This window comes from Haliotis rufescens, unplaced genomic scaffold, assembly GCF_023055435.1.
Source record: "Haliotis rufescens isolate VD_foot unplaced genomic scaffold, xgHalRufe1.0.p SCAF_6, whole genome shotgun sequence".
In the NCBI taxonomy this organism is placed as follows: domain Eukaryota; kingdom Metazoa; phylum Mollusca; class Gastropoda; order Lepetellida; family Haliotidae; genus Haliotis; species Haliotis rufescens.
Window position 1 is genome coordinate 19,490,428 of NW_025964334.1, and position 21,688 is coordinate 19,512,115.

General features: G+C 40.5%; 1 protein-coding gene across 1 annotated transcript; it reads right to left on the minus strand.

Annotated features, from left to right (window-relative positions):
• Positions 1-543: 543 nt before the first annotated feature.
• On the minus strand, positions 544-21,469 carry LOC124113670. Its single transcript, XM_048386688.1, has 12 exons — positions 21,322-21,469; positions 19,779-19,894; positions 19,393-19,528; positions 17,451-17,556; positions 14,819-15,016; positions 12,593-12,705; positions 10,063-10,186; positions 7,527-7,624; positions 4,459-4,532; positions 2,222-2,380; positions 1,131-1,286; positions 544-935 (listed from the first exon to the last, which is right to left on the minus strand). The coding sequence occupies exons 1-12, from the start codon at positions 21,408-21,410 to the stop codon at positions 709-711; spliced, it is 1,596 nt and encodes a 531-aa protein (XP_048242645.1). The 5' UTR covers positions 21,411-21,469; the 3' UTR covers positions 544-708.
• Between the last annotated feature and the right edge of the window lie 219 nt (positions 21,470-21,688).

The window sequence follows — 21,688 nt, forward strand, 5'->3', positions numbered from 1 at the left end:
CAATCAACAAACAATCACTTCACTAATGGCGAGCATTTACCAACCCGCGACAATCGTGTTAACTCGGGGATTCCCCTAGCAATAAACTCGCTTCTAAACTCACTACTGTCGGGTAGCCACAATGGCTAGACTGGACCCTTCTGGAATGGTTCATGCCATAAAAGTCCAACAACGGAACACTAATTAAGACGGGCTGACCTTGTGTTCATGGTCTGGTGAACACAGGTCAATGGCGGCTCGTTAACTCAAGATTCACATCTCACTTTTTTGATTTATCTCACTATTCTTTTAATATATTTTCCAAATTCAACTGAAACCCGGTCCCGTGTTACACGCATGGCACACGCTTGTGCAACGAGTGACTCACGCGTGCTCAACGGGTTGCACACGCGCTGCACACCCGTTGCACACCAGTGTCATATGCGTGTTACACGCGTTCTCAACGCGTGTTAGGGGAATGAACTTTTAGGCAGCAGTGTACATCACCTAAGATCATCCAATGGGATGATACAATAATATACATCACAAAATTCTATCAAAGAATATCACAGATCAAACAACATTGTTCATATAAGAACAGTAAAAAATATATATATCCATGTAAAAACAAACTCAACAAATTTTAAAAAGTATATCACAGTTCTAAGTCAATAACGAGTTCATAGCCAAGTCCGTTGGGGGAAATCCTTATAGCTATCTGCATGCTGTCTACCCGCTGTTTCCCATGAAGCTGATGTAGTTCTTGGAACTGTCATTGGGATGCTTCTTGGAGAGCTTCTTCTTCAGGAAGGACTGCTTGACCTTGAACTTCTTGTCCGTGCTGACGAGTTGTTCGGGGAAGTAGCCGTATGTCCTCCTCTTGATCAGCTTCCCCTTCTTGATGTATCCATAGACCCGGCCAGCAACAGCAGCTTCCGTCACGTAAATCTTACGTCCTGAAACAGGCAAAACATCATAGCTGAGGATTTTGTTTGGGATTGTTTATTGTTAACCCAACACCCAGCAATATTCTGGCTAAAGGACAACAGTCTGTAGAGAAATGAGTCCGGGCCACATGATCCAGTGGTTGATATTATGAGCAACATAGACTGAATATGTTTTGACAGGCAGAGTGGATTCCATCACTGTACCTGCTTTGAATGAGATCTCATCGTCAGAGCGGGCCGTGAAGGCCTTGACAGCGTACACCTTCACCTTCTGGCCTTGTGTGATGTTTCTAATATCAGTGGCTTTGGGCTGCCCTTGTACCTGGTCCTCATCAGAGTCGGAATCAGAGTCAGAACCCGCTGAAACAGGAATTAATTCATTTCAGGTTTACTGATGTAAAAAATGAATTTTTCTTCTTAAATTTCTGAGTCTTTATACACATACTAACAGAAAGTTTTTATCAATTACTTCTCAAATGTCTGCCTGGTGATTGTGTGTTCTGTAAACATGCAAGGTACACATTCAAGACTTTCAACTGTCATTTCCAGGCTTTTTAAGCTGCGTTATTATAAGCCTTAGTTGGACAATACTTTTCTAAAAAATGAGTATGAACATCACAAAATTTCCAAAAAGGTTTATTTTCACAACCAACAAATAAAATATATCCATCATGGACTTTGGCCCACAAATATGTCACATTGATAAATCAAACTTAAACGTAAACTAACAAGTACATGTTGAAGTGTCACTTTGTACAAATTCAACGGTTTTCAAGCTATTTTGGTAATTTTCAAGGCTTTTTAAGCTTGACACTAAAAATCAAGTGTTTTTAAGAGGGACCTTAAAATACTAGGCCTTTTCAAGTCTGTAAGAACCCTGACATCGTACATGCAAGGGTATTGCTGATTTTCTTCCCATTTAAAAACATACAGCTGTGTGAAAGGAAAAGATGAAGAGACTTTAATGTGTGACTTTCATCATACTGTGAATATGCATGAAAAATAGTTTGATCTATCCTTGTTTATCTTGACAATTTGTTTTTTGCTCAGTTAGATTGTGGGGACCCACATATTTCCTTTGACCTCAACAAAAACTTACATAGGCCTTTTTCATCTCACGTGAAGTATATATTCCACTCATGATATAACAACAATATTTACAGAGGCCGTTATCACTTTATCTAACATAAAGTTTAAATTCCACTCATGATATAACAACAATATTTACAGAGGCCGTTATCACTTTATCTGACATAAAGTTTAAATTCCACTCATGATACAACAACAATATTTACAGAGGCCTTTATTATATTCAATGGTTGTCTCCTTCATGATGGGAGCGGTCGTCTGTCTCCTCTCTGTCACAACATTGGGAATCTCCACTTCAGGCAGGTAGCGGACATCTTTTGGATTTGGGGAAGCCAATGCCACATGACGGGAATATCTTGTTGCCTCTGTAAGAAGAATTTGGTTAACAAACATTATTTCAGTCATACCACGGCATCTCACATTAATGTGAGGCAAGTTCTAAGTGATGCAGGGTGAAGATGTTTTCTAAGCAGGGATATGCTGCCAACAAACAAAGCGTCATAATCTGAGGTCAATTCTGAGATTCAACCCAACAACCTGCAGATCAGAGCATGACTAAGGGAGACAACTTTGCAGTGAATTCCAGCCATGCATGACTCCCTGAAGGAATTGAGTTTATGTTGGTGTAGTGGCCATAATGGGATTCAAACATGGACCTTCTGATCCGAGGTTGGACGCATTGTTCACATGACCAAAGAGGTTAACCCCGTCAGCAAGCTGAGAAGGTAAGGATGTCATCTGTGGGATGACTCCACGCCCTGCTACATTGGGAACATCTTAAATTATTATTTATTTCAACTTGTTATGAATACCAAGTGCCATTCACAACCATAAGCTTGTGGTGACATTTATACTATCTAGATCTCTATTGTCAGTAATTTGTACAGGTTATGAGTCAGTCTACCAACAAGTTCTCCCATCAGGGTACCACGACACACAATACAACCAGGACATGGCTGTGAGTCAGTCTACCAAGGTGTTCTCTAGTATCTGATCTGGCTTAAATTTTCACTTGGACCCTTTCATAATAAAATTAGGAGTCCCAAACAAAAATGGAGGGATCCAATTTAACATAACATTAATAACGGAACACAGTGGTTGTGAAAAATCAGAAATCTTTTTGCAACTGCAAAATATCAGCAAACAGGCAAAGTGAGAGCAGAGACCTTGATAAATCTAGTCAACATGTTTCAGGTGCCATGAATGTTTAAACATGTCAGTTACACTGATAACTGTTCTAGCAAAATGTGTTTTGCAATTCTTAAGGTAACTCACCAAAGAATCAATTATTAACAGCTGGATAAGTGTGTTTTAAAATAACTAAATATTCAGAGTCCGCTAAATAAAAACAATGCTTAAATTCAAGTGTTCGCAGTTATTCTTTATCATATACAGTATCGCGGTATCGATAAATCTCGTAATCCACACACACTGTCGACTGTTTACTTATGCAAATCTAAGCACGATATATTTCATTGCATGATCGAATACAGGACTCATTGCGGTATGTCATTGCTACTTGCAAGTATACACACATTAACTTTTTTATGATAGTTACTGGGATGTTTTTGAAGTGGAATTACCCCTACCTCAATTCGAAATTGATTAGAAAAGAACCCATTTGTTCAGACCCAACCTCGGTCGTATGCATACTGATTAATACAGGAAGTGATGTAAACCACATAATCCACTCAGCCTTACTGCGGTAAGATTCACAAATGACAGGTACTTTGTCTACCGAACTCAGTAAAAAATCAGCATCGATCAATCCTAATTTATGTGTCATAAAAATTGAACAAAGAACAACAAACATTTTGCGTATCACATATTTATTAAGTTTGTAAGCTTGCCCCATTATAAATTAACTACCGCGATAACATAGCGTACCATCCTACACAGTCACTTGATCTCGCGGGTCACTGTTACCACATTCTGAAGTATACCCTTGATGTGCTTGGCTATATTTTAGTTTGACACGAGGTCGTGATGTTTTCATCCAATCAGAGAGCTAAAAGAATTATGAATGTATCCGAGCGGATTAATAAGCGGCACCTGATTGGCTGAAGCAAACCTACGGACCATAGCCAGTCTACCAAGGTGTTCTCCCATCATAGTCCCACAACACACAATACAACACCCCAGAAATGGCAGTGAGTGCACAAAACAAAACACACATGCCATCATTCTCTAGGGGTACAATGACACCTAGTATCATAATGTGACAGTCATCATGACTTCCTAATCCACACTGCTAGTTACAGTCATTGTTCAAAAGGACCTTAGGACCATCAATACATATCCAGCTGTAGTCAGAGACAAGCAGGTGCCAGCATATAAGACCAATATACCAGGAACATAAAGATACATCATCTAAAACACTGTTTTGTGTCAATGGAGTTGGAGTCAATAAGTTTCACTGTGTCCTAAAGGTTGCAGAACTCACTTGGCTTCTCAGTGTCACCATCAACTGTGGTCTGTACAGACACGGCTGTGCTGTCTTTGGCTGGCAGGACTTGCCTGTAACACACACACATCACTGTCTAGAGAGGTCACACACATCACTGTCTAGAGAGCTCACACACATCACTGTCTGGAGAGCTCACACACACCACTGTCTGGAGAGCTCACACACACCACTGTCTAGAGAGGTCACACACATCACTGTCTAGAGAGGTCACACACATCACTGTCTAGAGAGGTCACACACATCACTGTCTAGAAAGCTCACACACATCACTGTCTAGAGAGGTCACACACATCACTGTCTAGAGAGCTCACACACATCACTGTCTAGAGAGGTCACACACATTACTGTCTAGAGAGGTCACACACATCACTGTCTAGAGAGTTCACACACATCACTGTCTAGAGAGCTCACACACATCACTGTCTAGAGAGTTCCCACACATCACTGTCTAGAGAGGTCACACACATCACTGTCTAGAGAGCTCACACACATCACTGTCTAGAGAGTTCCCACACATCACTGTCTAGAGAGGTCACACACATCACTGTCTAGAGAGGTCACACACATCACTGTCTAGAGAGCTCACACACATCACTGTCTAGAGAGTTCCCACACATCACTGTCTAGAGAGGTCACACACATCACTGTCTAGAGAGGTCACACACATCACTGTCTAGAGAGGTCACACACATCACTGTCTAGAGAGGTCACACACATCACTGTCTAGAGTGCTCACACACATCACTGTCAAGAGAGCTCACACACATCACTGTCTAGAGAGCTCACACACATCACTGTCTAGAGAGTTCCCACACATCACTGTCTAGAGAGGTCACACACATCACTGTCTAGAGTGCTCACACACATCACTGTCTAGAGAGCTCACACACACCACTGTATAGAGAGGTCACACACATCACTGTCTAGAGAGCTCACACACATCACTGTCTAGAGAGGTCACACACATCACTGTCTAGAGAGTTCACACACATCACTGTCTAGAGAGGTCACATATACCACTGTCTAGAGAGGTCACACAAATCACTGTCTAGAGAGTTCCCACACACCACTGTCTAGAGAGTTCCCACACACCACTGTCTAGAGAGTTCACACACATCACTGTCTAGAGAGGTCACACACATCACTGTCTAGAGAGGTCACACACATCACTGTCTAGAGAGGTCACACACATCACTGTCTAGAGAGTTCCCACACACCGCTGTCTAGAGAGTTCACACATCAGTGTCTAGAAAGCTCACACACATCACTGTCTAGAGAGCTCACACACATCACTGCCTAGAAGTCACACACACCACTGTCTAGAGAGGTCACACACACCACTTTCTAAAGAGGTAACACACATCACTGTCTAGAGAGCTCACACACATCACTGCCTAGAAGTCACACACACCACTGTCTAGAGAGGTCACACACAACACTGTCTAGAGAGCTCACACACATCACTGTCTAGAAGTCACACACACCACTGTCTAGAGTGGTCACACACATCACTGTCTAGTGAGCTCACACACATCACTGTCTAGAGAGGTCACACACATCACTGTCTAGTGAGCTCACACACATCACTGTCTAGAGAGGTCACACACCACTGTCTAGGGAGGTCACACACATCAATGTCTAGAGAGGTCACACACATCACTGTCTAGAGAGGTCTCACACATCACTGTCTAGAGAGGTCACACACTTCACTGTCTAGAGAGCTCACACACATCACTGTCAAGAGAGCTCACACACATCACTGTCTCAAGAGGTCACACACCACTGTCTAGGGAGGTCACACACATCAATGTCTAGAGAGGTCACACACATCACTGTCTAGAGAGGTCTCACACATCAGTGTCTAGAAAGCTCACACACATCACTGTCTAGAGAGCTCACACACATCACTGCCTAGAAGTCACACACACCACTGTCTAGAGAGGTCACACACACCACTTTCTAAAGAGGTAACACACATCACTGTCTAGAGAGCTCACACACATCACTGCCTAGAAGTCACACACACCACTGTCTAGAGAGGTCACACACAACACTGTCTAGAGAGCTCACACACATCACTGTCTAGAAGTCACACACACCACTGTCTAGAGTGGTCACACACATCACTGTCTAGTGAGCTCACACACATCACTGTCTAGAGAGGTCACACACATCACTGTCTAGTGAGCTCACACACATCACTGTCTAGAGAGGTCACACACCACTGTCTAGGGAGGTCACACACATCAATGTCTAGAGAGGTCACACACATCACTGTCTAGAGAGGTCTCACACATCACTGTCTAGAGAGGTCACACACTTCACTGTCTAGAGAGCTCACACACATCACTGTCAAGAGAGCTCACACACATCACTGTCTCGAGAGGTCACACACCACTGTCTAGGGAGGTCACACACATCAATGTCTAGAGAGGTCACACACATCACTGTCTAGAGAGGTCTCACACATCACTGTCTTGAGAGGTCACACACATCACTGTCTAGTGAGCTCACACACATCACTGTCTAGAGAGTTCACACACACCACTGTCTAGAGAGCTCACACACATCACTGTCTAGAGAGTTCACACACATCACTGTCTCGAGAGCTCTCATACATCACTGTCTAGAGGTCACCTAACTCATCTACACATGTAACACACACATCACTGTCTAGAGAGCTAACACACATCACTGTCTAGAGGTCACCTAACTCATCTACACATGTAACACACACATCACTGTCTAGGGAGCTAACATACATCACTGTCTAGAGGTCACCTAACTTATCGACACATGTAACACACACATAATGATCATTATCTAGAGATCTCACACACATCACTGTCTAGAAAGCTCATATAAATCAGACAAACACAGTCTTGAAATTACTACTATGGTAAGAAATGCTTTTGGTATCGATCCAATCCTTTCATGGCAAAGATAAGCCAAATACTTTTATTGTAAGGACTAGTTGATAATCATCAGTGTCTATTATCATTATTATCATGGTATATATTATCATAGTGAGATAAGGAACTTACACAATGTCGATCTCTACAGATGGGTCCACTTTAGCTGTCTTCTGAAAAGAATCCTCACCCTCTGCCTTCTTCTTGGCCGACACTTCAGACGGGTGAGGCTGTATCAGTACAAAATATGTGTGTATTTTACACAGCTGTATCAGTACAAAATATGTGTGTATTTTACACAGCTGTATCAGTACAAAATATATGTGTATTTTACACAGCTGTATCAGTACAAAATATATGTGTATTTTACACAGCTGTATCAGTACAAAATATGTGTGTATTTTACACAGCTGTATCAGTACAAAATATGTGTGTATTTTACACAGCTGTATCAGTACAAAATGTGTGTATTTTACACAGCTGTATCAGTACAAAATATATGTGTATTTTACACAGCTGTATCAGTACAAAATATATGTGTATTTTACACAGCTGTATCAGTACAAAATATGTGTGTATTTTACACAGCTGTATCAGTACAAAATATGTGTGTATTTTACACAGCTGTATCAGTACAAAATATGTGTGTATTTTACACAGCTGTATCAGTACAAAATATATGTGTATTTTACACAGCTGTATCAGTACAAAATATATGTGTATTTTACACAGCTGTATCAGTACAAAATATGTGTGTATTTTACACAGCTGTATCAGTACAAAACATGTGTGTATTTTACACAGCTGTATCAGTACAAAATATGTGTGTATTTTACACAGCTGTATCAGTACAAAATATGTGTGTATTTTACACAGCTGTGTCAGTACAAAATATGTGTGTATTTTACACAGTTGTATCAGTACAAAATATATGTGTATTTTACACAGCTGTATCAGTACAAAATATATGTGTATTTTACACAGCTGTATCAGTACAAAATATATGTGTATTTTACACAGCTGTATCAGTACAAAATGTGTGTATTTTCCCACCCTTCAAACAACACCCACTCCCATCCTTCAACATGTTTCCCCAGACACATAATACTCCTGACTCTGCCACATCACACGCCTTTCCTAAAAATAAGTACTCTGATACACAACACCCACCCCATCCTTCAACATGTTTCCCCAGACACACAACACCCACCCCATCCTTCAACATGTTTCCCCAGACACACAACACCCACCCCATCCTACAACATGTTTCCCCAGACAAACAACACCCACCCCATACTTCCACATATTTCTCCACACACACAACACCCACACCATCCTTTAACATGTTTCCCCAGACACACAACACCCACCCCATCCTTCAACATGTTTCCCCAGACACACAACACCCACCCCATCCTTCAACATGTTTCCCCAGACACATAATACTCCTGACTCTGCCACATCACACGCCTTTCCTAAAAATAAGTACTCTGATACACAAAACTCACCCCCATCCTTCAACATGTTTCCCCAGACAAACAACTCCCACCCCATCCTACAACATGTTTCCCCAGACACACAACACCCACCCCATCCTTCAACATGTTTCCCCAGACAAACAACACCCACCCCATACTTCCACATATTTCTCCACACACACAACACCCACACCATCCTTCAACATGTTTCCCCAGACACACAACACCCACCCCATCCTTCAACATGTTTCCCCAGACACATAATACTCCTGACTCTGCCACATCACACGCCTTTCCTAAAAATAAGTACTCTGATACACAAAACTCACCCCCATCCTTCAACATGTTTCCCCAGACAAACAACTCCCACCCCATCCTACAACATGTTTCCCCAGACACACAACACCCACCCCATCCTTCAACATGTTTCCCCAGACAAACAACACCCACCCCATACTTCCACATATTTCTCCACACACACAACACCCACACCATCCTTCAACATGTTTCCCCAGACACACAACACCCACCCCATCCTTCAACATGTTTCCCCAGATACACAACACCCACCCCATCCTTCAACATGTTTCCCCAGATACACAACACCCATCCCCATACTTCCACTGTTTCCCCAGATACACAACACCCACCCCATCCTTCAACATGTTTCCCCAGACACACAACACCCACCCCATCCTTCAACATGTTTCCCCAGACACACAACACCCACCCCATCCTTCAACATGTTTCCCCAGACACACAACACCCACCCCATCCTTCAACATGTTTCCCCAGATACACAACACCCACACCACCCTTCAACATGTTTCCCCAGACACACAACACCCGACCTATCCTTCAACATGTTTCCCCAGATACACAACACCCACACCACCCTTCAACATGTTTCCCCAGACACACAACACCCGACCTATCCTGCAACATGTTTCCCCAGATACACAACACCCACCCCATCCTTCAACATGTTTCCCCATACACACAACACCCACCCCATCCTTCAACATGTTTCCCCAGACACACAACACCCACCCCATCCTTCAACATGTTTCCCCAGATACACAACACCCACACCACCCTTCAACATGTTTCCCCAGACACACAACACCCGACCTATCCTGCAACATGTTTCCCCAGACACACACAATCTGTTGCCATGTTTCTCTACTCACCTTCTCCTTGGGGAACTTATGTTGATACACATAGAACAGATTGTACAGATCAATTTCTTTCTGCAAGTTGTACTTTGCAAGGCGAGAGATTCCTTTGTCAAATAATTGCTCCAGCACTTCATTCCTGAAAAAGTGACAAAAGTTTACCATTTGATTTGATTTCAAAATAATTCAGCGTTCTCTGTATCTACTTTTCGGGGATGTTCTGGTATTCATGCGGGAAATGATGCTGTATCATGTTTACATTTTGCCCATGTTCTAGTCATACATTCTGCTCACATCACACATAGACAAATACCATTGGTAACTGATTAAAAATCATCATTGGTACAAAATATAAGGATACAGAATTCTTACCCCTTTAATATCAAGATCATGTCACAACATAATTATCGTTTGTCACTCGCTGAAGTTGGGTAACGATTATTACAATTGATACATAATATTGACATAAAAAGGGAAAGTCATTTAACATCCCATTGAATTCCTTTACAATGCCATATGATACTTGTAGTGCTATTGTAAATTGACCTTATGGAAAAGTGCCAAATTCCTTTTATAACAATTAGGAGAAAAACCTGTGTTTTGAAATTTGATGTAGTCCCACTGTAGATTAGATACCTCTTATTTAATTTGGAACTGAGCACTTCAGCACGTGAGGTTTCAGATGTATCAACAAGAGGTTTCTTTTCTACAGAGGGACTAGATCAAATTTCAAAACACAGTAGGTTTATCTCTATTCTACCAGGAAGTCAGAGGAGCTTTGAAAATGATGCTCTCTTGGAAAGCGTAATTACACATGGGTACAAAGGTATGCCATCTTGGAACATTCCGAAAAGGGGTCACAGGTAGCTAACTAATATCACAAGAGTTCAAAATTAATATGCTCATGGTCTTAATTAGTAAAAAATAATGGTTCAAAACATGTAGTTTTTAAAAAAGAAGTTGTTAAAATAACTCTCTAAAAATTTATGTTTTAATTTCACATCAGCCTGTTGCATATTTGCACTGTTTGGACTCAAACAAGTCATTTTTTTGGAAACTGATGCGACACATAATTTCTTGGAAATCAACATGACATCTTCCATTGTAGGGGGGACTGGTTGTAGAAATGGTGAAAAAAATGATGAACGAATTTATTTCTCTACCAAACTTTATTACCATATTTTCTTGAGTATGGTGTATAGTCTGGACTTATGTTTGTAACTTGTTTCATTAATTTCATTCAAAATTCCTTTTAATATTGTTTTAATTATTTTCGGCGAAATCGTGTGTGAAGCGATTGGAAGATCGCACAACTCACCATTATTAACAGCAACCACAGTCAGATTACCGCTATTGATGCCATGAAACGAACTTTAGTTGACAGAGAATGGATACATATATCATAAATGCCATACTTTGACTCGTTAAAAATCATATTTGTTGTAGTTTGACGATTCTATGTCACCATGTAGTTCTCGTGATCATGTGCGCAGGAGCCTCGACGGCGACTGGTCAAATTATTCCATGTGAAACAAAATAACCGACAATAGCGATCAGCTGCACCTAAGTGCTATGCTTAGGGTTATTATTATTTTGAATATATTTAGTAAAAGCTGCAACTAAATTAACAAGATATTGGAATATATTATTCCTGATAAAAAAGGTTTCAGATACAATATTTCCCTATCCTTTCATCAAATTCCTTTAAAGTTATATCATTGGGTAAGTTCTAACTGAATCACCGGCAGATTCCAAGAAAACGTGTGTGCAACTGATTGTTGTTCCGGCTAAGTTTACGAGAAAAGATACAAGGTAATCTTTATCCCTGGATGTAAAACAATGCCTAGCAGAACAAAAAATAAATTTAAACAGTAAATCAACATGTCTGGCGATTTTTTATCTTAAATTTCAAATAAGTAGTGACCAATTTTCTTATCCGTTCATTTACCGGAATTGGCTGAAGGGGTACGGTGTATTTTATTCTGAGGATAATATTCAATTATTGTTCCCCCCAAAATACTGAATCCGCTAGAGAGGGGTGCGCATTATATTTGGGTGCGCACTATACCCAAGAAAATATGGTAAATGACAGGGTTTCAGTTATTTTGAAGTTCTACTTATGTAGCAGTCAGTTTGAAATAATCCCCCAACAATAATACATATTATAATGACTATCCCTCCATCCCGAACTTCCAATTGGCTGAACTTCACTTCACTTTCTGTCTACGGCTGCCAAAATAGTTGTCGCTGGTGGCGGTGACAGCGTTATTTACAAACTGCATGAACCCAGAGGACAATCTCGATCTATAGTTATGTTCAATGGAACAACTATTGCTAACAGAAAACACCCTGAAGAATGGCAATCACTGCCGTCTTTAGCCCGTTTACGACAACATGAGACATGTTTGTGACTGATGATTGTGTGTGTTCTCAAATATACGTCATCATGTTTCTGCAGCTGTTATTCTGACATCAACCGTATACATTCTAATAGGCAGCTATCAGGTGACGACCAAAATGTTTGTGAAATTCTAAAAGTACATACCTTTTGAGCTCTATTGATTTGCTGGTTTGCATCATCGAAGTCATCACATTCTGCAGGTTTTCAAGGCGAACCTTCTCATAAGCATCAGAATCATTCTGGAATGTTTTCATTTGCTGAAATTTTGGAGAATATATTTTTCACGGCCATCACCTCAAAATATGCAAGTTGACTCAAATCAAGCTGAAATTGTATTCCTCAAATATTATGATCAAGGACCATGGACCCCATCTTCCAAAGGCAAGGGAGTTAACTGACCATAAAAGTCCAGTTTCCACCCTTGCCGAACTAGGCTGGAAGACTGGAGTTACATTTTGGCTGGACAAGCGAGTCTATGCATAGTCCAGTAAAAATTGTGCAACGAACTAGACATCCAGTCCGTAAACAACATGAATTTCAATTGCAGATTTCGGTCGACTGCAGGATTTGCAAAGCATGTGTACCGCCAACTGGGCATCAACAGAAATTTTGCAAATCTTTTCATGTTTTTGATCAAGGTGCTAAAGTAGTTGATTCACTTCGCGGGGTAAGACCCATTTTATTACACTATAGATCTTGTCTTTGAGAGGTATTCAGAAGTGATACACATGAGGAAGTGAATTTATGGATGTCAACTTCTTTATTATGAGGAACACAACGTTTCGGAGAATATGTTTACTGAAGTTACTCCTTCATCCTTCACCTGATGAAGGAGTAAGTATATATTCTGAAATATTGTGTTCCTCATAATAAAGAAGTTGACATCCATAAATTCACTTCCTTATGTGTATCACTTCTGAATACCTCTCAAAGACAAGATCTATATTGTAATAAAACGGGTCTTACCCCGCGAAGTGAATCAACTACTTTAGCACCTTGATCAAAAACATGTAAAGGTTTGCAAAATTTCTGTTGATGCCCAGTTGGCGGTACTCTTCCTTAATATAGATCTTGATTATCGATCAGGTCGACTTGACTGGGTGCCGCCATTTTGTGTGAAGCAAATGCAAGTGATATGAGAGATGGAATCTGATTGGTCAACAGGAGAGACATACAAGGGACATAACACATAACCACTGGTGGCGCTACAATTGAGCTTGGAAATTCCAGCCTAGTTCGGCAAGGGTGGAAACTGGACTTTTATAGTCAGTTAACTCCCTTGCCTCAGGAAGATGTATGGACCCCTACTTATCCATACACCTATTATTTGACATTACATGTCTCCATACTTCACAGACCACAACACAAGATAACAGAACATCTACATCACACATCTCCACTGATTACTTTTCATATTTACCGGTAGTCTATGGATTTAGGAAACTAGACTAGATTTAATCATGACATTTCATTGGCCCATTGAAGATTATGTGCTACACACAATAAATTGAAAAGTAAAGCTCTTAACTTCACAAGAAGTAAATTGGCTTTTAAATTCATCAATCCAGGTAACTGTCATGCAGAAATATGTTACTTTTGTGCGGGTTAATTAATTTACCTATATTTCATGGTATTTCTGATTGAGACCTGCTACTTATAAACGGGATGCTTGAGGTCTGGCAAAATAACTGCTTTTACATACTTTAATCTGGAAATTAATGCGTCTCCAAATTATTACGACTGCTGACCCCTAGCTAAAAATGCGACTCAATATCAATGTGACACCCCCTCCCATCCCCAATGGAATGATGCATATTCTTACCTTAATCCAACCTTATCTTAATCCAATCAAACAGCAAATAGCACTGCTTATTAGCACTGAGTAAAGCACTTCCATAAAAAGAATAAACAGTGTTTTCCTAAAAACAGCACACAGTTTACAAGTTTACTTTGTTGACTGGCATTAAGGAAGTTCAAAGGCAATAAAATAATTGAACCACCGAAAGTTCACTGATTGGTATGCGGAGAAGGTGTCAACAAGCTTGACACGATAGGGTAGAACTCTTGTCTCCAGCAGCGATAACTCACAGGATGCCCATTGTGTAATTCCTATAATTCTTTGAATGACATAGTTATATACTTGTTACAACTGCTGCTCAACTAACTGTGTTTGTGTTTATAATCAAGTTGGTGTTTCCGCTGTCTGAAGTGTGTAGTGAGGCCGTCTTATTGTTGATAGTTAATTAATGCGAGCAAAAAACACCCTTATTTTTCGTATTTAATTCACGCTCATGCTAATTTCAAGATTAAGAGTATTTCGATTGTACCGTTACATGAACCTAAATAATGAAATAGTACATATGTCCCTACTTCTATGAAAGTCGTTCGTGTCGAGTTTTCCTCTTGCAGTTTTTGTCTGTAGGACGTCTTGGCCCCATCAACGTCAGCCTCCAGTTTCCTCCAGTGAGCCAAGAGTTCCCTGAAGTTGGTGTGAGGGTCCTGGCTAATTTGGGCTGCATCCATCTGAGGCTTGAAGTGAACCATCTTGTCCTTGGTCAGGAAAAAGTCCTGTGAACACAGAAAACAGAGTAATGAACATTTCTGTTCTCAGAGCGAATCAGCACAGCAGCAACAGCAAATGAGTCTGAGGGTTTTAAATTTTCACCATGCATGAGAGAGAGAGATCTTTTCCAATCCCATCTTTTGTGCATCAGTTTGTAGTGTTGAAATGTATGTGGTCCAGGGATACTTGAGAATTCCTACTGTAGCAGTGCGTGGAGTCATCCCACAGATGACATCCTTACCTTGTCAGCCTTGTTGAGGGGGTTAACCTCTTTGGTCATATGGACAAGGCGTCCGATCTCAGATCAGAAGGTCTGTGGTTCAAATCCCATCACGGGACTCGGAAATTTTAAGGCCGCTACATTGGCGCCCAAAGTTGGGCTGAGCACATTCATATTAAATTTGAGCAAAATAAGCCTCAGTACCCTACTATGCAGCCCGGGACGTGCCTTCCGTTGACGAGGGAGTATGTAGCAGGGCGTGGAGTCATCCCACAGATGACATTCTTACCTTGTCAGCTTGCTGACGGGGTTTACCTCTTTGGTCATGTGGACAAGGTGTCCGACCTATGATCAGAAGGTCTGTGGCCCGAATCCCATCACAGGACTCGGAAATTTTATGGCCGCTATACTACCATACTATCAAGGACCCCTCAAATCTTTGATTTTTAACATTAGGGATATGACAAGGCTGCATACACACATCCGGTACCTTAATGGCAGGGATGTTTCCAGGTGTTTGCAGTCCCAGTGACAATGTCACGCCACCCATGATAACCAGTCCACCACTGATGTATGAAGTACTAGATTTGTTTGTTTGTTGGTTAACGCCACCCTCGGCAATATTCCAGCTATATGATGGCAGTCTGTAAATAATCAAGTCTGGACCAGACAATCCAGTGATTGATATCATGAGCATTGATCCACGCTTTTGGGATCGATGACATGCATCAACCAAGTCAGCAAGCCTAACCACCCGATTCCGTTTAGTCGCCTTTTACAACAAGCAACAGTACTACGTAACATCGAATCCCAAATAACTATTTGGGGTTTAATGTCACGTCCAAGATTATTGCACTTATATAGCGACGTGCATGCACGTGTGTGTGTGTGGCTGCTTGTACTAGTCCGATTTATAGGGCTAGCCTACTGAGATAATATGCCGTAGTTTAACATGAATACCCCACTCAGACACAGTATACTGACTCCGAGCCGACCAGTCCTTGTTTTAGCCCCTTAATGTCAAGCCCCTGACAGGGTAATAACAAGTACCGTCTTTTAACGTCTTTGGTATGATCGAACCCCGGACCTTTCGCTCTCTGGGCGGACACTCTACCACGAGACCACAGGGGCGGTCTCTTTGAAAGGCATTTAGAAGTGATAGACATAAGGAAGAAAATCTATGTATGTCAACTTCTTTATTATGAGGAACACAATGTTTCGGAGAATATACTTACTCCTTGATCAGGTAGGCTTACTCATATACGCTTACTCATTCAGCTGATGAAGCATATACTCCAAAATGTTGTGTTCCTCCATAAGTTGATATCCAAAAATTCTCTTCAAAACTATAGTCTTTTTTTTAAAGATACTTCATATTGTCAAATAAAAGTTCAAACAAATGTCAATGTCAGTCTACCAATATATATAAAGAACAGGGTTGATGAAATGAAAGGAAATGATTGTAATTTAAAACATTTACGTACAATTTCTACTCATTTAATAGATGGGATGGCTGGTTGGTTTGTTGTTTAACACCACAGATTTCGGTCGATTGCAGGATTTGCAAAGCATGTGCACCGCCAACTCGTTTTAACAGATATTTTGCAAATCTTTTCATGTTTTTAATCAAGGTGCTCACGTGATTTGATGCTTTTCGCGATGTAAAACCCGTTTTATAACATTACAGATCTTGATTATCGATCAGATCATACTGACTGGGCAACACCATATTGTTTGAAGCAAATGCAAGTGATGCAAGAGATAGCATCTCATTGGTCCATAGGAGAGGCTTAGGAGGGACATAACTCGTAACAGCCACTGGTGGCACTATGATCAAGCCAAGGAATTGCAGCCTAGTTCAGCAAGGGTGAAACGGGACTTTTAAAGTCAGTTATCTCCCTTACCTCGGGAAGATGAATCAAGCCCTGCCCTGCTTGTGATTCTTTTAGGTGAATAGATTACCATCAATTTCATACCATTCCTGATGGGAGTAACAATGGTCATGACATACAAATTTGTGATCACGTGCCACGGACATATGGTATTCAGGCTGGGAACATTGGTATTCAGTGGTGGAAATCAGAGGGGTCTTTGGGTACTTGAAGTTGGCTGTAGTATTTGAATCTATGGACCCCTAAATCAGAAACTTTTACATTTCGGTTATTGCAAGGAGTCCTCGACTTTCATATTCAAATTTGAAAACTGGTATAAATTATCACCTCTTTCAGCTGGTCAATCTCCTTCTCCAGCTTAACCTGTCTCTTCCTTGTCTTTTCATAGAGATGCTGAGTGGCCTTCCTTGTAGCATGATCTGAGTCGATGTAGCTTAGATGAAGATAAAGACTGTGTAGACATGATTCATATGTATAAACTGACATTTTTTTCTCAATTTTGAGTGAGTTTGATTGAATCACAGCATTAGAAATTGGTACTAGTCCTGTAGGCCTTGCCAAACTGGCCAATAGTTAAGTTATCATAAGGACTAGTAGAAATTTGCCATTTTTAAGGGTTTTGCTATGTTATCATTAAAGGACTAGTGGGCTAAAAATGTTAGTTTCTACCTCTTTGAATAGTTTTTCAGGCCATAATAACAAAGCCTTTGTTTCAGGCCTCAAGCCTAAGCCTGTAAAATAGTATAGACTGAATTGTTTTCCACCAGCTTAAATATATATGCATGCCTCCCCCTTAAATTATTTAATGGCATGTTTGATACATAGAAAACGTTCAAAACTCCCTACAAACCTTAATACCTAACAATCTGCACATATAATTGGGTAGCCTTGCCCTAATCATGCTGAAGAGAAATATTTGTAATGATGACCTTAGTCACATCAGTGTGTCAGTTTAACATGCCATTAAGCTGAATGAGATCGACAGGTCATAGATGTGTACAAGTTTGGTGAAATCCACAAGTTGACAAACCAAGGATTGTAAACAGATCATTATCTGGGATCAGCAGATCCTGTCATGACAAGGGATCCCACTCAGTGAACATAGTCAGTTGCAGTGTAGCAGGGCGTGGAGTCGTCCCACAGATGACATCCTTATCTTGTCTTGGGGTTAACCTCTTTGGTCATGTGGACAAGGCGTCCGACCTCTGAACAGAAGGTCCATGGTTTGAATCCCAACACGGGACTCGAAAACTTTATGGCCGCTACAGCAGCACTATATTTGGGGTGTAATATTTGATCTAAGTTCCTGTTTCCTTCCCAAATTCACCCAATCATGAATAAAGCTGTACAAATATCCGTGTCAGCCTAAATGCAATACAGCAACACAAAAACCTTGCTCAATGACACTTTGTTACATTGTTTTCCTTTGCAATCTGAGCTAACTAGAAACCGAACAGAATTTTACTAGACTCAGGCTTTGTACTAGTGGCTAAAGTCACAGACTGCTTTTGCGTGCAGTATGCAAAATAAATGATAATTCCTTAATTAATTTTGGGCATAAATATGCATGAAACATTTTAAAAACCCAATAGAACTACACCCTGTGTAATTATCCAATGAATCTTTTTCAACTTGCGTACCAGCTGAGTATATATTTATAACGCCACTTTATGCGTCCGCGTTTGTTTATTCAAACTCTTGGTTAACTGGCACTTCCGGTTTTTCTGTCGATGTTATGGTTGCAGAATAAACTGCATTGAGTTGAGACTGACAGACACACATAAGAAATAACCTAAAACAGCATTTAAGCAGATTCTATAAACAAAATATCTATTCACTGGTTAACAAATACACAATAGATTGGACCAAAGGGAGTAAAACTATATTGAAAACCTGAAGAAAACTGTCAATACCCAAATTCAGAACTGGTGAAAACATGCTAGGGATGGTATTTTTGACCAACAGTTAAAATTGTCACTGGAAACACTAAGCCAGTTTGTAAGGTATTGTAACATACACACAACATTGTAGTATCTGACTAGAGTGAGTAAGTGAGTGAGTTTGGTTTTACGCCGCTTTTAGCAATATTCCAGCAATATCACGGCGGGGGACACCAGAAATGGGCTTCACGCATTGTACCCATGTTGGGATTCAAACCCGGGTCTTCGCTGTGACGAGCTAACGCTTTAACCACTAGGCTACCCGACCGTCCCATATCTGACTAGAAGAAATAATACAGGCTCATCCATTATAATTATATTATACTTACCTTTGAAGGGTCTTAATGGGGCCATTGTTGGCATACATGTGGGTTAAACATTGGGCATGTAGATCTTCCTTTTCCTTCATAGAGGCCATCCAGATTCTCATAACAGCATTCACCTCATCGTAGTCCAAGTTGCTACCTGCATGTACACAGATACCAACATAATTACAGATTCTCATAACGGCATTCACCTCATCGTAGTCCAAGTTGCTACCTGCATGTACACAGATACCAACATAATTACAGATTCTCATAGATTCCATGGTGAAGCCCTGGAAGGGGAAATCCCGGAGATAAAAAAGACAGGATTACAACTTTAAACAGATGCATCACATGCCTGTAGAGAGCAGCCTACAGATTCTCATAACAGTACAATAGATAAAGCTTACCGATTTGAGCAAGGGATCTTGCCTTCCACTTATCATCAAACTCGTTGTAGATCTGGCTCACTTTCTTCTCCAGTTTGGCATAGTCTGTCAGAAGGTTATGGAGAGTATCCATAGAACTGTAAATATATCATATTATTAATTAGAAATAACTGACATATCAGTTTACAGTTACATTTAGAAGTTGGTACCACTAACAGAGTAATTTTATTTCAATTAATGCTCATTTGAATATCCTAATTCATCTGTTAACGTTTTGAGTAACGTAGTGTGTTGACGTAACTATTGTTTCAGCAGTACTTGCGTAAGTATCATCGGTCTATGTATAACCACTCGATCCAGCCCGGCGACCCAATGTATATATGTTAATTGTTATCTAAAAACAGTTACTTCTTGTATGTTTTTGTACTAGTTGTAATGTTGTATTCATATTCCCTCAAACAACTATTGTGTTTGCTTATTCTTTAAAGTCACATCAGCGGTAGAAACTAACATTTTTAGTCCACTAGTCCTTATAATGATAACATATACATGTAGCAAGACTCCTAAAAATGGCTAATTTCTAGTAGTCCTTATGATACCTTAACTATTGGGCACTTTGGCAAGGACTACAGGACTAAAGTACTCATGGAAATGAAAAAAAACAACTGTTTTGCTGGATTTAATAATCGACACAAAGCATTACGTAGATGTAAATATGAAATAACAAAACAACTGGAAAAGTACTAGTCTGGATTTGCTAGTTTTATCTAGGTGCTCAATACAAAATGTAATTGCAGGAGGTAATTTGTAGGCACTTTCAACATTCAAAAATAAAACTAAGTCCAAATTGACATGGCAGAAACAGGCTATAGGCATTATGCAAATTAGCCTGGAAAAAAATTATCAAAACAACAATAAAAATTACAGCTATGTTTATGTACGTAATAATAATGACATGTAAGTTGTTGTTTGAGAAGGGAATACGTTACTTTTGATATTTTGACGATGATTCACTATCCCACAATGCCACTCACAAATCACTAACCACTGACAAATCACATGCACGTGGGTTTCAAGCACCTGTTTTCACCTGTCGTAGGTGTCATAGGTCATGGGTATTCACCTTGATCTACTAACACCTGGTTATGCTCAGTTTCACAATAGTCTGTTTTGTTCATATTTTTACACACTTTTACGTGTAAAAAGACATAAAAACCTTTGATACGCTGTATTTGTGCCAAGGCCCAATTAGTACTAATTCAGTATAGTGCTATGTTGATAGACAATGTCCGAGGTCTGCAAATAGTAATTACCCTTGCATAGGTTGTTAAAGTCCAAAAGAACATTTGGTAATATACAGAGGAACTCAGGGTGCAACATGGCCACTAGTCCGAAAATCTAGCAGGACTAGTTCAGTCACAGACACTGTGAGGCGGAGTAGGAGGTTACAAGTCCCTGCAGGCGGGTTGCATTCCTATCTCGATTTTTTTCCCACTTTGATATTATAGCAGGTCAATTTTCAGGAGTGCCTGAAAGTTTAATTCATCTAAACTCGAATTCTTACCTTTGTCCACGTGTAAATCTTTGAAGCGATGCTTCTGTCGACGCTTGGCAGGATTTAGGCAGTTCCATATCTCGATCGGCCTGAGCCATGTTTGATTTTTGCGCGCTTTGCGACTCCTAATCCTTTCCTTTCAGACTCCTCCGGGATAATAGCCGTCGCTAGGGCGCGTCACTGAAGACGGGCATTTTGATTGGCTGAAACCCTGCTCCTCGCATCGATATGGTAACACGCGCTGGCATTGAGCTTGGGAAAAAGAACACACTCATCACACATGGACCCCCTCCCTGTCGTAGCCGACACTTAAAAACTTCCATTTTAAAGGCCGGCATCCAAACTTGAAAAAAGCCCAAGGGTTGACAATTAGCAT

Bases quoted from the DNA above. Each gene is read 5' to 3' on its own strand.
- LOC124113670 (XM_048386688.1), bottom strand. From the start codon at position 21,410: ATGGCTCAGGCCGATCGAGATATGGAACTGCCTAAATCCTGCCAAGCG. The intron at 19,895-21,321 runs GTAAGAATTCGA...ATATATTTACAG, and splicing joins AGATTTACACGTGGACAAAG to TTCTATGGATACTCTCCATA. The intron at 936-1,130 runs GTACAGTGATGG...TGCCTGTTTCAG, and splicing joins TGAGATCTCATTCAAAGCAG to GACGTAAGATTTACGTGACG.